The 15596-nt window shown below is 48.3% G+C and overlaps 1 protein-coding gene across 1 annotated transcript in view; it reads right to left on the bottom strand.

Moving 5' to 3' along the window:
• Positions 1-6671: 6671 nt before the first annotated feature.
• Positions 6672-15596, bottom strand: part of CCDC60 (coiled-coil domain containing 60) — a 166361-nt gene continuing 157436 nt past the window's right edge. Inside the window, 4 exon segments of the mRNA XM_055147096.1 lie at positions 6672-6788; positions 7913-8102; positions 10821-10952; positions 14990-15109. Coding sequence (XP_055003071.1) covers positions 6678-6788; positions 7913-8102; positions 10821-10952; positions 14990-15109 — 553 coding nt within the window. The 3' untranslated portion in view covers positions 6672-6677.

Below are 15596 nucleotides of genomic sequence, written 5' to 3'. Positions count from 1 at the left end.
CCTCTCCTCCCCTCCTCTCCTCTCCTCCCCTCCCCTCCCCTCTCCTCTCTCCTCCCCTCCCCTCCCCTATCCTCTCCTCTCCCCTCCCGGCCTCTCCCCTCCCCTCCCCTCCCCTCCCCTCCCCCCCCCTCCTCTCCTCTCCTCTCCTCTCCTCTCCTCTCCTCTCCTCTCCTCTCCTCTCCTCTCCTCTCCTCTCCTCTCCTCTCCTCTCCTCTCCTCTCCTCTCCTCTCCTCTCCTCTCCTCTCCTCTCCTCTCCTCTCCTCTCCTCTCCTCTCCTCTCCTCTCCTCTCCTCTCCTCTCCTCTCCTCTCCTCTCCTCTCCTCTCCTCTCCTCTCCTCTCCTCTCCTCTCCTCTCCTCTCCTCTCCTCTCCTCTCCTCTCCTCTCCTCTCCTCTCCTCTCCTCTCCTCTCCTCTCCTCTCCTCTCCTCTCCTCTCCTCTCCTCTCCTCTCCTCTCCTCTCCTCTCCTCTCCTCTCCTCTCCTCTCCTCTCCTCTCCTCTCCTCTCCTCTCCTCTCCTCTCCTCTCCTCTTTTCTTCTCTCCTCTCCTTTTTTCTTCTCTTCTCTTCTCGTCTTTCCTTTTCTTTTCTATGCCTGGCCAGGCTCGGGGGTTTCTCCAGGCTCTTCACTCAGGGATCACTCCTGGCAGTGCTGAGTGGACCATAAGGCGCCCCTGAGCTTTTTTCCTTCCTCTCCCTGGAACACAGGTGCCTTCCTCCCGCAGACAGCCAGGCTGTCAAGCCCAGTGCAATACCTTCCGCTCTCTCCTTCCGCACTCCTGTAAGCCACCACTCCACAAGTTCTGTTGGTTCTACCTTTTTTTTGGGTGGGGGGGGGTGAGGGTGGGGAAGGACTCTCAAACAACGATCAGGGGATCCAAGGGCCACTCCTGGTGCTTCTTTGTTTCCAGGCTGACTGGTCTAATGTTCAGGTCCCATGATGCTTTGCTGCTCGGGGCTGGCGGTTCTGGGATACACAAGAGGCTCACTTGGTGGCACTCTGGGGCCACGTGGGGCTGGGTTTGAATGAGGGCTCACTGGGCTGATCCACGAGCTGTTTACAGGACTGTTTCTGCCTTGGAAATCTCTTCTCCGTGACTCCCATTTCTCTCCTCCAGTCTTTTTTTTTAAATTGATACTTCTGCACTTATTTTATTTTTATAAAGTAGTTCACAATATTTGATTACTTTTAATATCTGAACACCAATCCCACCACCATTACACCTTACCCCCACCATATTTTGGATGTTTCCATCCTGAACCCCACACTCTGCCCCCAAAGCAGAACTGAAATAATTTATTTTGTATTGTTTGTTGTGAATAAGCTGCTGAAAATGATCCAAAAAATGTTTCCTTAGGTGAAAGTGTGTGAAGATTGTTGTATTTCACCCAGAGGCCATTAAGCCCCTTAATAAGGTTGAGCCTGTGTGTTTATCTGTAAAAATATATTTCCCTCTAAGGTTGGTTGCCTTCTACTTTAAACGCCATCAAAGGCGGTGTTCTACTCTTGGAATATTAGTGGTGTGAGGTATGAGACTCGTGGCCGCGTGGTCCAGGAATAGGTTCACTCGTGGGTGAGGCTCAGTCCAAGTGAGCCTGGTGGTGGTTGAGTTCTGGAGGTTTTCGGCTGCTGGGGCTGGGTCCCTTGGGACCGGGAGGGGCCTCACCCACCCCCCTTCGGGTTGCCCTGCATGAAACAGCCTGGCACGGGTCTGGCAGCATGGCTATCGCGTGTCGTTTTATGCTCTCTTCCACGAGATTTATAGTGAGTCTCTCTATTTCTGCAGTTTTTATTATTTATTTTTTTTTATAATAAATGCGACGACTGGAATGGGAAGGAATGGGAGTGCAGATAGACAGTCGGCAATTACACCACCTCCGCTTTGCTGATGACATCGTTCTCATAACGCCAAACATTAGCCAAGCGGCACAAATGCTGGCCGACTTCGACCGCAAGTGTGGAAAGGCCGGATTGCAGCTGAATCCCAACAAGACGATGCTCATGAAAAACGAACTAGTCCCTGAAGCTCCATTTGCTCTCAATGGAACGAACATCTCCGAATGCAGCAGCTATGTGTACCTGGGTCGAGAAATCAACATGAGGAACGACTTGGCGTCAGAACTGCGCAGGCGGAAGAGAGCAGCGTGGAATGCATTCAAGACCGTTGAAGAAATGGTTAAGAGGACGAAGAACCTCTGGCTCTGGGCACATCTTTTCGATTCCACCGTTCTTCCTGCACTAACATACGCCTCAGACCTGGGCCCTACGCAAACAGGATGAGAATGCTATTCGGGTATCCCAAAGAGGAATCGAAAGAGTTATGCTAGGAGTATCACGTCTTGCTCAAGTGAGAGAAGGAATCCGGAGTTCTGACCTCCGTCGACGGTCAAGAATCAGGGACGCTGTCTCGTTTGTCAAGGCGTCAAAAATCAGATGGGCCGGTCATGTAATGCGATTCAGAGACAACGGTGAACTAGAGCTGTTACCGACTGGATTCCACGGGATGTCAGAAGACCGAGTGGCTGCCCACCAACAAGATAGTCAGATTTTTTTGTCAAATCCCTGAATGAATGATTTGAGGTTCTTTCTGTTCCTGGAGCAAGCAGATATCATTGGGCTGCACTAGCACACGACAGGGACAAATGGAGATGTTACTGGCGCCTGCTCGAGCAAATTGAAGATCAACGGGATGACACGTGATACAAGTGATTTTTTTAAATTTATTTTTATTGAGGTGGATCAAACCTGGGGCTTAAAACCGGAGCTTTGTGAGCCACCTTTTAGGCTTTATTTATCTTTCATTTGTTTTGTTTTAGGGCCACAATTACTGCCAATCACTGTCCGTGCTCAGGGTTTACTCCTGGTTCTGTGCTGGGGATTGAAATCCAGTTGACCACGTTTAGGGCAAGTGCCCAACCCTCTGTATTCTCTTCTCCAGCCTTAACCCACTCCCTGCCTTGTGCTCACACAGTAGCTCCCATCTTAATTAAGATGCTTGTCTTGCTGTAAATCCTTCTCTCTTGCCAATGAGTCTGGACCTCCATAACCTGGCCCAGGTGTTTCCAAATCTGGGGCTGTGAGATGCTACCCTGCTCTGCCAACCTGATCTTAGAATTCAGCCAGATGCCTATTATTTCGGGTCCTCAAGGGACAGTTTCCATTAGCCTCTAGGCTTCTGTTCATGCCATCCTACCTGGACTATGCTTCCCTCTTTCCCTTCTTCTGCCTCTGCCCTTCTCTTCCCGGCTCTGGGCTTGACTTGCAATGAACATCGCCCTCTCTGGAAAGCCTTTTCCAACATCTCAAATATAAGCTGGGACTCCCCTGCCCTGTCTGGATGCCACAGGCTGGGGGATGCTCTTGTTTGGCTTTAATCTGGTGCCTTGGCAGAGAGTACTTGCATGTCAGCAGTGATGGTCACCTGCCAGTTGAGATTTGTAGGAGTGATGAGTCTGGCAGAGCCCCTTTCTGTGCCTAGCAGGATGCCAGGTGTTGCTTCTGGGTTTCCATAAATCTAGAGCATGCGTGTAATGCCCCTGACCCCCTGCTCTGACTAAACTCCCTTTTGTGTTTAGTTGCTCAAGCCCGTATTTTGCCCCTCAGCAGACCCAGATGTCAAATACAGTCTCTTTCCCTGTTTCCTCGGGCCATCACTGGTGGAGGACACTCAGGTGTGTGACAGAACTGACCCAAGGGTCAGGGCTGAGTCTGGGAGAGCCTCCAGCAGCTGTATTCACTGACGTTCTTCTGGTTGGTTTTCTCCCAAGCTTCCATCTTACTCACATGTTCAGCATCCCCTTTCTTTCTTCCTTTCCCCTACCTCCCACCTGCCTCCTTTCTTCTTGTCCAATAATTCTGTCTTTCAGAATTTAGAATGTCTTTTTGCCCCCCTTTTCCTTGGGTCACACCCAACAATGCAGGGTTTACTCCTGGCCCTGTACTCAGGAAACAACTCCTGGTGGTGCTGAGGGGACCATATGGGATACCGGGGATCAAACCTGGGTTGGCTACATGCAAGGCAAATGCCTTTCCTGCTATTCTGTTGCTCTGGCTCAAGTTTAGAATGTCTTAATGTTGCGGATTCTTTAGAGGCCAGATCTCACCTTTACTTTTCAAGCTGTTGTGCTAAACAAGAACTAATCAGTGTGAGGATATGGGTTTGGGGGGTTGCTCCCCAGCACATTTTGTTGACTTTATGTCACCACTGCCATGGTCGTTGCTGGAGCATCAGGACGTACGGCTGGGTGGTCACATAGTAGCTCGATGAGTTGTCATGGAATGAATGAAGGAAATGACAAAGTTGGGTGAATCAGTGAGATGTTGCTTAGACGGAAAACGACTTCCCCCAGAGAGGGGAAACTCACCTGTCTCCTCTTTTGGATTATTGTCAAGAGACGTGAAAGCCCAGGCTGGAGATAATTTAGGCCTAATTTGGGCAAATCAAGTTGAGCTGTTTGTGATTTTTGACCTGGCTCCCACTGGTAGAGCAGAAATGACAACAGTTGCTCTAAGTTAATGAGCATCCAAGTTTGCATAAAACCAAGACAGGAACAGAAGTGGCAGTCAGCCCACCAGCTTAGTTTTCCTTCCTGTCATAATTTTGAGATGATAGGAAATAAAGTTTCCTTCTGTAACCAAGACTACCGGAACAAATATGAGGACTCCTACAGTTGAGATTTTCTTGCACATCATTTTCCCGCTGGAGATTATCTCATCCACCCAACCTCTCATCCATCCATCCATCCACTATGTTGAGAGCTATATTCTAGACCCAATGTTGTGAAATGGAGACAGTTGCTTTGAGCTTAATATTATCCGGAAATACCACTGACCCAGCAACTGGAAGCAAAGATTAAACAAATGGGACTACATTAAACTAAGAAGCTTTTGCTCTTCAAAGGAAATGATGACCAGGCTACAAAGACAGCCAATGGAATGGGAAAAATGATTTACCCAACACTCATCTGTAAAGGGGTTAATATCCAAGATATATAAGGCACTGGTAGAACTTGACAAGAATGAAACATCTAACCCCATCAAGAAGTGTAGAGAAGAGATGAACAGAAACTTCCTCAAAGAAGAAATACAAATGGCCAAAAGGAAATGAGAAAGTGCTGCATATAATCAATTATTAGGTAGATGCAAATCAAAACAAGAATGAGATATCATCACATGCCACAATGGCTGGCACACATCACTGGAACAACCAGTACTGGTGTGAATGCGAAGAGAAAGGTACTCTCATTCATGGCGGGTGGAAATGCCTTTTGGAAAACAATATGGTCATTCCTCAAAAAAACTAGAGGGGCTGGAGTGATAGCACAGCAGGTAGGGTGTTTGCCTTGCACGCAGCCGACCTGGGTTCAAATCCCAGCATCCCATATGGTCCCCTGAGCACCGCCAGGGGTGATTCCTGAGTGCATGATCCAGGAGTGACCCCTGTGCATTGCTGGGTTGACCCAAAAAGCAAAAAAAAAACCAACTAGAAATTGAGCTTCCATATGCCCCAACAATACTACTACTGGCAATAGACCCTAGGAACCTAAAAACACAATGCAAAAAAGCCATCTGCACCCTTATGTTCATTGTAGAACTATTCACAATAGCTAGAATCTGGAAATAACCCCAATACCTGAGAAGTGGATAAAGAAACTGTGGCATATCAACACAATGGAACACTATACAGTTATTAGGAAAAATGAAGTCATGAAATTTTCTTATACATGCATGGACACGGAGAGTTTCATGATGAGTGAAATGAGTCAGAGGGAGAGGAACAAACATAGAATGATTGAACTACCTTGAGGGATATTTTTAAAAAGACATAGCATGTGAATAATACCCAAAGACAGTAGAAACAAGGGCCAGGAGGTCGGGTCTATGGTAGGAAGCTGGCCACAAAGTGGGACGGGAGTGCAGTCCGGACAGAGAAGGGAGCACTACACCAAGGATGCTTGGAAATGATCACTCTGGACAAAAACTAAGTGCTGAAAGGGGGTAAAGGGATACACGTGATCACCTTTCAGTACTTGTATTGCAAACCACAGTGCTTAAAAGGAAAAGAAGAGAGATAGAGAGAGAAAGTGTGAAAGAGAGTGAGAGGAGAGAAAGAGGAATAGTGTTTGTCATAGAGGCAGGTTGGGGGGGCCCTGGGGGGGACATTGGCGGGAAATATGCACTGGTGAAGGGATGGGTGTAGGAGCAATGTATGACTGAAACTCAACCATGAACAACTTTGTCACTGAGCATCTCACAGTGATTCAGTTTGAAAAATAATATTACCAGGGAATAATATCACTCGGCATCGATCCTACTGTACAGATATAAAGCTCTCAAAATAAATGGTAGCTACTATTGTTCTTAGGAGCTGCGCGCCATTTATAAATTCCAAAGCGCTCACTCTTTCTCAGACATCCAATAGTCAACTCAATTTTATTATCCCGAACTTGATGACGAGGGCTAGTTAAGGATATGGAGAGAGAGAGCAGAGTCAGGTGGACCAATGAGAAAGAGTCTCTTGGGCATAGAGGCTGTGGTGTGAGGTTGAGGGGAGTATTGCCACGTCCAATATCGGCAGGTGGGTTATCTCCCGATGAGCTTGCTCTACCGTAGTGGGCTTCCATGAGAGTTGACAGGAGGGAGGCAGGAAGGCAGGTGGGAGCCAGGAAACTAGTGGAGATCAGCTCTTCTCGGCATGGGGATCGTAGATCCGGACGGGCATGTTGATTTTGTTCTGCAGCCAGCTGATATAATCCTCCTGAGGCATGTGGATAATGTGCTCTCGGACAAACTGCAGGGCAAATACGGTCGGCATTAGGGTTTCTCTGAAAGCTGGCCACCCTGCCTTTCTCCCCACCTGCAACTCCCTCCCCCACTGGTTAATTTATGTCTCTCTGAAAGCTCTGAGTTTCCAGGGGACCCCCCCCTCTAAATGGAGCACCGTGTCCCATAGAGGAGATGCAAATCAAAACAAGAATGAGATATCATCTCGTGACACAGTGACTGGCACTGTGGCACACATCAAAAAGAACCACCAGTACTGGCGTGGATGCGGAGAGAAAGGGACTCTTACTCGTTGCTAGTGGGGATGCCTCCCAAAGTCATTCTTCTCCCATTTGAGATGTGCTCGGTGAAGGCAGAGATTTCTTTCTTGCTTGCTTTCTTTTAAAATTTTATTTATTTATTTATTTATTTATTTATTTATTTATTTATATATTTAAATTAGTGAGTCACAGTGAGGGTACAGTTACAGATTCAAACATTTCGTGCTTGTTTTTCCCTCATGCAGTGTTCGGGAGCCCATCCCTCCACCAGTGTCCATTCTCCACCACCAATGAACCCAGTGTCCCTCCCAACCCCCCAATCCCATCCCCCCCACTCCACCCCACCTCTGTGGCAGGGAATTCCAATTTATTCTCTCTCTCTCCTTTTGGGTGTTGTGGTCTGCAATAGGGGTATTGAGTGGCCATCCTGTTCGGACACTAGTCTACTTTCAGCACGCATTTCCCTTACCACGTGGGATCTCCACTCACAATTTACTTGGTGTTCCCTTCTCCATTTGGTATGACTTTCCCCCAGCGTGTGAGGCCAGCTTGCTTGCTTTTTTTAACGCATCACCGTGAGATACAGTTACAGACTTACAAACTTTTCAGTTTCAGTCATACAATTGACTGAGTACCCATTCCTCCACCAGTGCCCATTCTCCACCAGCAGTGTTCCCAGTGTCCCTCCCACCACCCCCTCATCCTCCCCCTCTCCCCCCCCCCCCCGGTAGCAGGCACATTCCCCTTTCACTCTCTCCCTGAAGGCAGAGATTTCTAGGTCTTTGAAAAATCTTGTGTCTAGCCAGGGACGCCAGGTGACTGAGTGAGGCTGCCTGAGTGGCTGTGAGGGGGAAGGGATTAGGGCGGTTACCTCGATGGCCACCGCGATGTCCGGGGAGCACAGTTCCCAAGCCCTCAGGTCCTGGAGCACCTTCAGCAGGACGTGGGGGCGGATTCGCAGGTCCAGATTTTCCCCAAACTTCTGCAGCTTCACCAGGATTTTTTTGGCGGGGAGGAAATTCTTCAGATCCTCGGGGAGTTTGGTTAGTAAATCAAAATACCTGCAGTGGCCAGGGGAGAGACGGCCGTTTCGGACGCTGCTGGGAGACGTGTCTGGGAATCTCCAGACCCCCTTTCCCTCTCTGTCCCCTGACTCACGTCAGAGCTTCAAGGTGGCATCAGCTTCGATCTGGGGGACTCTGTCCCATCCTACATGGACAGGGCTCAAGGCCTTAGCTTGATTATTTATTTCGTTTGAATTTTTAAAAATTGATTGAGATTCTGTGATTTACAATACTGTTAATGATGATTTCTCAGGCACATGATTCTAACCCCCTCTGCCTGCATCACCAGCATACCCGTCTCCCTCCCCCAAGAACCCCAACGCCCCTCCGTTTAAACCTGCCCAACTCAATTATGTAGAGTTCTTCTCCCTTGTGCCGCCTTTGCCCCCTTGTTGCTACTTTGCTTTGAGTCTCAGAGGGGAGAGATCATCCTGTATCTATCGAGGCTTTATTTTTAGGGCTGGTAAAAGCGGGAGTGTGAGTGGCATTTTACAGGAAGAACAAATGAAAGGCAAGCTGGGAAGGGAGGCCGGTGTGACTTGTATATCACCCGGAGAATGTGAAAAATTAGAAGCAGGGGATGCGGAGGCTGCTCTCCTGCGATTGAATCAGGCCGGAGAGGACACGGGTGCATTTTCTAGGATGCAAGAGGCTCTCATGCAAGATGGGCATGCTCTTGCTGCTGGTGATGGCAAGGGTGATGGCTAGACATGATGAGGACGGTGGGGTGTGTGTGTGTGTGTGTGTGTGTGTGTGTGTTTCTGGGTTCCTGACAATGAGTAAACTTGGGCCACAATGTTGTATGGTTCAATGGGTTTTGAGAATGTTTACAACAATTATGACCATGTGTGAGGCTCTTTTGGGGAATCCATCCTTGGGAACAATAAGGTTCTAATCTGGGGTATGTTTAGGCATGATCAAAACTTAAGGCAACAAGATTGGGAATCTTCCAAAAGGCTTTCTCATTATATATGTGTATATATAATGAGTTTGGTTAGTAAATCAAAATAACTAATTTCATATAAATATATATATATAATTAGTTGAGGAAGAAATTGATCATCCACCATATGTTTGGGACTATTTTTAATGATACTTGTGATATATTTTAATATATGATACATCTACATATATACACACATATATGTATATATTTATGTCTCCTTATAAAGCACTCATTCTACTTCCTTAAAGTCCTAGAGATAGGGCTGGAGAGGGAGTAAAAGGGTAAGGTACTTGCCTTACATGCAGTTGATCCTGGCCTTAATTATTGTTTTTTTTTGGGGGGGCACACCCCGCAGTGCTCACAGGGCTTACTTCTGGCTCTGCACTTAGAGATCACTCTTGGTGGGGCCCAGGGGACCATATGGGGTGCTGGGGATTGAACCTGGGCTTGCTGCTTGCAAGACAAGCGCCCTATCTGCTGTATTATTTCTCTAGCCCCTATCTTAATGATTTTTGTTTCGGGGAGCCATACCTGGTACTCTAGCATTACTCCTAGGTCAGGACTTCCTTTTGGGGGTACTCATGCCAGGGACTGAACGGGGCTTGGTAGTGTGCATGCCAACTGCCTTCACCCCGTACCATCTCTTCAGCCCACTCGCCCCAGGTTGAGCCCAGGCGGCACATCTGGTCTCCTGATCACGTCAGGAATGCTCTCTGAGCACAGACCCAGGAATAAATCCTGAGCACCCCCAGGGTGGCCCCCAATCCAAAACCTGGAGGGAATTCTGGGAACAGTTAAACTTTTCCACCTTACTTTTAGGTCTTAATTTATTTATCATGCCTGGTGGGAGTTCCTTAAGGCCAGACCCCAATTCTGTATTGCAGATGAGCACGGAGGCAGATCATAAAGAGGCTAACACCCCCAGTTTCTCTGTTTGCAATGGGGGGGAGTAGGCACCCTTTAGGATTATTTTTGTGGGGAGCAAAATAGATAATTTGTGAATATTTCTTGGGACGAGCCACCCTACAATCTCTCTATTCATGTTGCCTTCTGTTATATTTATCACCCCCTGCTGGGGCACAGTGCTCCTCCCACATGCCTGCCTGGCTTTGGCTCCTTAAGAGATTAGAAGACATGTTCCCTCCCGTGACTTTATTATCTACAGATACTTTCAGGATGGTTTGCCTCACCCAGGACTGAAGGGGAGTATGGAAGACACAGCAGGATGGATGATTGTGGCTCAGAAACCCAGTGGATTCTTTGCCTGGCTGTGCTCCATACATGGTGTTTTGGGAATCAGATAGAGTTTGGAGGGGCTGCCGCTCTGTGTCTAGAAGGGAAACGGGGTCTCTGGAGCATGGTGACAGATACTGGGGCACATAAGACCTGACCTTGCAAAGCACCCCAGAAGCAAAGCCTCGAAAGAGGGAGTATCTGGGCAAAGTTGGCAAGAACAGGGTGTCAGCCAGCACCGGGTGTTCGACCTTGAGCCTCACTCGTCCTCCTAGTCACATGAGCCCTAGACACAGAAAGTGTCATCTATGCTTTATCAAGTCATCCTAACCGCAGCATCTAGCCTTGATTGGGATTGGACCGGGGCAAAGCAGAGCTGGAGATAGGTGATCTTGGTGATAGGGCAGTAATGCTAAACTTTCTGTGATTGGACCATCCTCTTAAGCCGAGACCCTCAAGCGTGATTTAATCACCTCAGACCCTCTTCCGCCCTCAGCTCTCCAGGGACCCCCTTGTCTGGCTCTCAGCCTCTTTACCAGTGATCTGCAATCTCTTGCGCATCTCCTTTCAGCATGGGGACCCGTCGTCTCATTTTTCCCAAGTCCTTTTGAAAATTGGAGACAACAACGAAGGAATGGAACTTCTGGATGCCTCGCTCCTCCTGGCGTCTGCGTCACGGGTGGCGTGAGGAAGAGGAAGAATGAATGAGGTCTCCTACCCTGTAACATCCCAGTTTCCCCTGGGATAGGAGTTCAAGTTTACCTTTTCCTTCCCAAGCTTCTTACCCCCCCATCAGCCATTGGTTCATTTACAGTCTGGGTGACCTCACGGGGTCTCGCAGAATTCTCTCCAAGGTCCTGAAATCCTCTTTCCTTGCTAACTCCTGTCATTTCTCTCCGAACTCTTAATGGCATTGACATGGCTTTCTCATAGGTAAGAGGGAAGGGGGTAATGGTTTCTAGCTCCATGAGGTAAGAATGAAATCATGTAATGTGTGCAGAGTCCTGGGCTTGGTGCCAGCCTGCTAGTTCCTCTTTTCCACTCAGTGCATCATCTTATGCAAATGCCCTTGCCTTTCAGGAGTCTTTATATCATCAATAGAACACATAGCCCTGGTTTCCTATTTGGCTCAGGATAAAGATCTCTGAGTAGATACCCTCCAGGACCGTAGACTATTCGGCACCTACAATGCTTTCCAGAGTCTTCTCCATCCTTCCCCCGTCTCTATTCTCCCAGTAGATTATGCTTGGTCTCATAAACCCAAATCTCTGAGAATGTCTCACCTCCACACTGGACCAGTAGGACTCTCTATGAGCTGACCCCCAGGTCTTTGAGCATCTAGCCAGCACCCGAAGCTTGAGCCACTCCCACTGACTAGCCACACCTGGCCCACAGCACCCTGCATCCTTGCTGTGGCTTCCCCTGAGCTGTCTTCCTGTTGACTTTTCCTGTGGGACTCTCTAGGTTAGCAGCCATCGCTCCTGCTGAACCACTGAGAGGAGGCATGTTTGTGTCTCCTTTCCTCATCTCTAAAGTGGGTCAAAGACAAGGGCCAGGGAGAGTGCTCCATGGTTGGAAGCCTGTCTCATGAGCTCAGGGAAAAGGCAGCTGGGATAGAGAAGGGATCACTAAGTCAATGATGGTTGGAGGGAATCATCAGGATGGGAGATGTGTGCTGAAAGTAGACAAAGGACCAAATGCGATGACCTCTCAGTATCTGTATTGCAAACCATGATGCCCAAAAGTAGAGAGAGAGAGAGAGTAAGAGGGAAATTGTCTGTCATAGAAGCAGGGGGAGGGTCTGGATGGGGGGTATACTGGGGACATTGGTGGTGGGGAATGTGCACTGGTGGAGGGATGGGTGTTCAGTCATTGTATGACTGAAACTCAAACACGTAAGCTTTGTAATTGTATCTCACAGTGATTCAACTAAAAAAAAAAAGAAGTTAAAACAAATAAGGTGGGTCAAATAGTAGCCCCGACCCCAGAGGATTGCTGTGAAGATCAACTACAGATAAATGCAAAGTTCTTCAGCCATGGCTGACGGGGTTTGGGGAGATGCTGCTCTGTGTCTTGAAGGGAAATGGGGTCAAATGTGATTTGATTACCGAAGACCCTCTTCCTCCCCCACCTCTTTAGGGACCTTTACTAGTGTTACACAGCAAGTGTCCCCGAAGTATTGTTACTTTTTAAAGCACTGCACTGTAGCCCTCTCCTCCCATTGCTCCTTGATTTGCTCGAGCGGGCACCAGTAAGGTCTCCATTGTGAGACTTGTTGTTACTGCTTTTGGCATATTGAATAGACCACAGGGAGCTTGCCAGGCTCTGCTGTGCAAGAGGGATACTCTCCATAGCTTGCCAGCTCTCTGAGAGGGACGGGGGAATTGAACCCAGGTCGGCTGCATGCAAAGCAAATGCCCTACCCACTGTGCTATCGCTCCAGCCCATCGCTGCTTTTTACAAATGCTCTTAAAATAATGAAGCAGGAAGACCTTTCTGCTTGCTATCTCCAGCTCCACCAGACCCCCCTTTCTCCTGCTTGTTGGTTCCTGCTTCTTTTCTTTTCTTTTTCCTTTGAATTTTTATTTTGGATCATTTCCCACATTCACAAATGTATTGTTTAATAAGCCCCACACACCAGTCACTTAGCTTCCCCAGAGTTCCACTCACAGTTACATTTCTCCTCCATGCCCTCACCACCTAACTTTCCCTTCCTCATTTGATTTTTTTTAAAAAAATATTTTAATAAAGTGTTCATAATAATTTATTACATTCAATATTCCAGCACCAATCCCAACACCATTACACCTTTCCACCACTGTTATTTCGAATTTTCCTACCACCACCAAAGCCTGCCCCCAAAGCAGGTGCTAAATAATTTATTTTGTATTGCTTGTTATGAGTAATCTGTTAGAAATGATCCAAAAAAAGTTTCCTTAGAGGAAAGTGTGTGAGGATTGTTGTATCTCACCCTAGAGCTATTAAGCCCTTGTATAAGAGATTAGTAACATGTTGCTATAGGTTGGGCCTTTTGTGCATATATGTATATATATACAAATACATACATATATATACATATACATATATATATATATATATATATATATATATTTGATGTACTGAGTTTGAACGGTTTGTGGCTCTTCCTGTTCCCAGAGCGAGCAGATATCATTGGGCTACACTAGCACATAACAGGGACAAATGGAGACATTACTGGTGCCCACTTGAGCAAATCTAAGATCAACAGGATGACAAGTGATACAAATGATATATATACATATCAGAGAGTCTCTTGCCCGCACGCCTGGCTATCTTCCCCGGGGCCCCTCGGAGGGGATGGGCTCCAGCTTCCCTCCCCACACCGAGCAGAGCTCCCGGCGGCCAAAGACCACTGGAACCTAGCTACAGCCATGCTCGAGGCCCCTCTCCACACGTTCGGATGGGCCTCATGCATGAAGGTACCGGCAGAGGAACCCAGGTGTGTGTAATCCCATCAACAGTCAGCACCCAGAGACTTAAAAGCAAGCTCCCAGAAGCAATATCTCCCTCTGGGAGAAACTGGCAAGCTTCTGAGAGTTTCCTGCCCACATGGGGCAGCCTTGCAAGCTTCCCATGGTGTATTCATATGCTAAATCCAGTAACAAGCTGGATCTCATTCCCCTGACCCTGAAAGAGCCTCCAGTGCGACATCATTGGGAGGGCCGAGTTGAGAGAGACTTCTAAGATCTCAGGGAAAGGACGAATGGAGAGGTTACTGAGCCCGCTCGAGAAATTGACAATTAATGGGGATTTAGTGATTTGTGATATATATATATATACATATATATACATATATATATATATATATCTCAGTTGCCTTCTACTCTACACCATGTGGTTGCTGCTCTTTTTATAAATCAGTGGCATAGAGTATGAAATGTATTTTTTTTCCCACATTGGCCCTCACCAGCCCTTACGGCAACCTATGGCGTCCTTCTCTCACCAGACTGGGTCTCTCAGGAGGAGGGACGCCACCTCCAAATCTGAGTCCCAGAGCAGCTGTTTCCTTTGTGCGGGGAGGAGGACAGGGCAAAGATGCAGGCAGGCACTTGGATCCTGGTATGGATAAGTGCCCGGGGCGGGGAGGCATGAGCACTGCAGTCAGGGTGTGGGCGAGAGGAGGACAGTGGGAGCTCTTTGGATGTGGTTCCAGCCCTGAATGCTGGCGGTCACGTCTGTGCTGAGAGGTCTTGCCTGCTGCGTCTCTCTCCCAGGCCTTGTTTCCGGGCTCCCTCTCTCTCTGCTGTGGGTCTCTTTATCCGGGGGCCCGGAATGCCCTCCCGCCGGCTCATCATACCACCCCAACTCCTCCATCTGTCTGACTCCACCCCAACTCCTCCATCTGTCTGACTCCGGTCTTAAAAATCACCACCAAAGAGAAGTCTTTCTGGATTGCCTGGCCTACAGGAAGTCCCTATGTTCTTGTCTTTGTTTTTCCCTCCCTCTCTCTCACCCATCCCTGTTCTCTTTCTGCGGGGCGGGGGGGGCAATGATGATCATTTGTGCCTGCGATTTAGTTATTTCAGTTCTTGCTTCAGTTGTTTCGTTTCTGCCCCTATTTCCCATGAGACTAAGTGAGCTTCGGGCACTGCCCTCCTAATTTCCTGCTAGAACCCGAGCTGGGCACGTCACAGGTGCCAGGTGGGGGGACAGTGGGCACTCTTACTTCATGAAGACTTCCATCTTGTCCTGCAGACAGAAGCCGGCCTCCTGGGCCACACTGAAGAACTTGGCTCTCAACATGTTGCACACCCCACTCTTGGACTGGGTGATGTCCTGCGCGCGGCTGCTGGCGAGGAGGAGAAGAAGGGCTTGAGGGACGCAGCTGGAGGGACAGAACCAGGAGGCCAACCTCCCTGGGCCCCAAGCTTATCTGCAGTGGGTTCTCCACACTCTCTTGGCACGCTCTCATTCCCAGGGCTTAGCAGCCTGAAGACTTATTTTGGGGGGTGGGTGGGGATTTGGGTCATGCCCAGTGATGCTCAGGGCTTACTCCTGGCCTTGCACTCAAGGAATCACTGCTGGTGGGGCTTGGGGGGGACATAGGAGGTGCTGGGGATAGAACCAGGGTCAGCCATGTGCAAGGCAAGCCCCTAACCCACTGTACTATCTCTCCACCCTCTTCCCAGGAGACATTCTTTTTTATTTATTTATTTATTTATTTATTTATTTATTTATTTGTGAATCACCATGGGGTACAGTTACAGACTTATGAATTTCCATGTTTGCATTACCGTCATACAATGATCATTTGCCCATCCCTCCACCAGTGC

This window comes from Sorex araneus, chromosome 9 (genome assembly GCF_027595985.1).
Source record: "Sorex araneus isolate mSorAra2 chromosome 9, mSorAra2.pri, whole genome shotgun sequence".
Classification (NCBI taxonomy): domain Eukaryota; kingdom Metazoa; phylum Chordata; class Mammalia; order Eulipotyphla; family Soricidae; genus Sorex; species Sorex araneus.
This window is presented reverse-complemented; position numbering and strand designations above follow the sequence as displayed.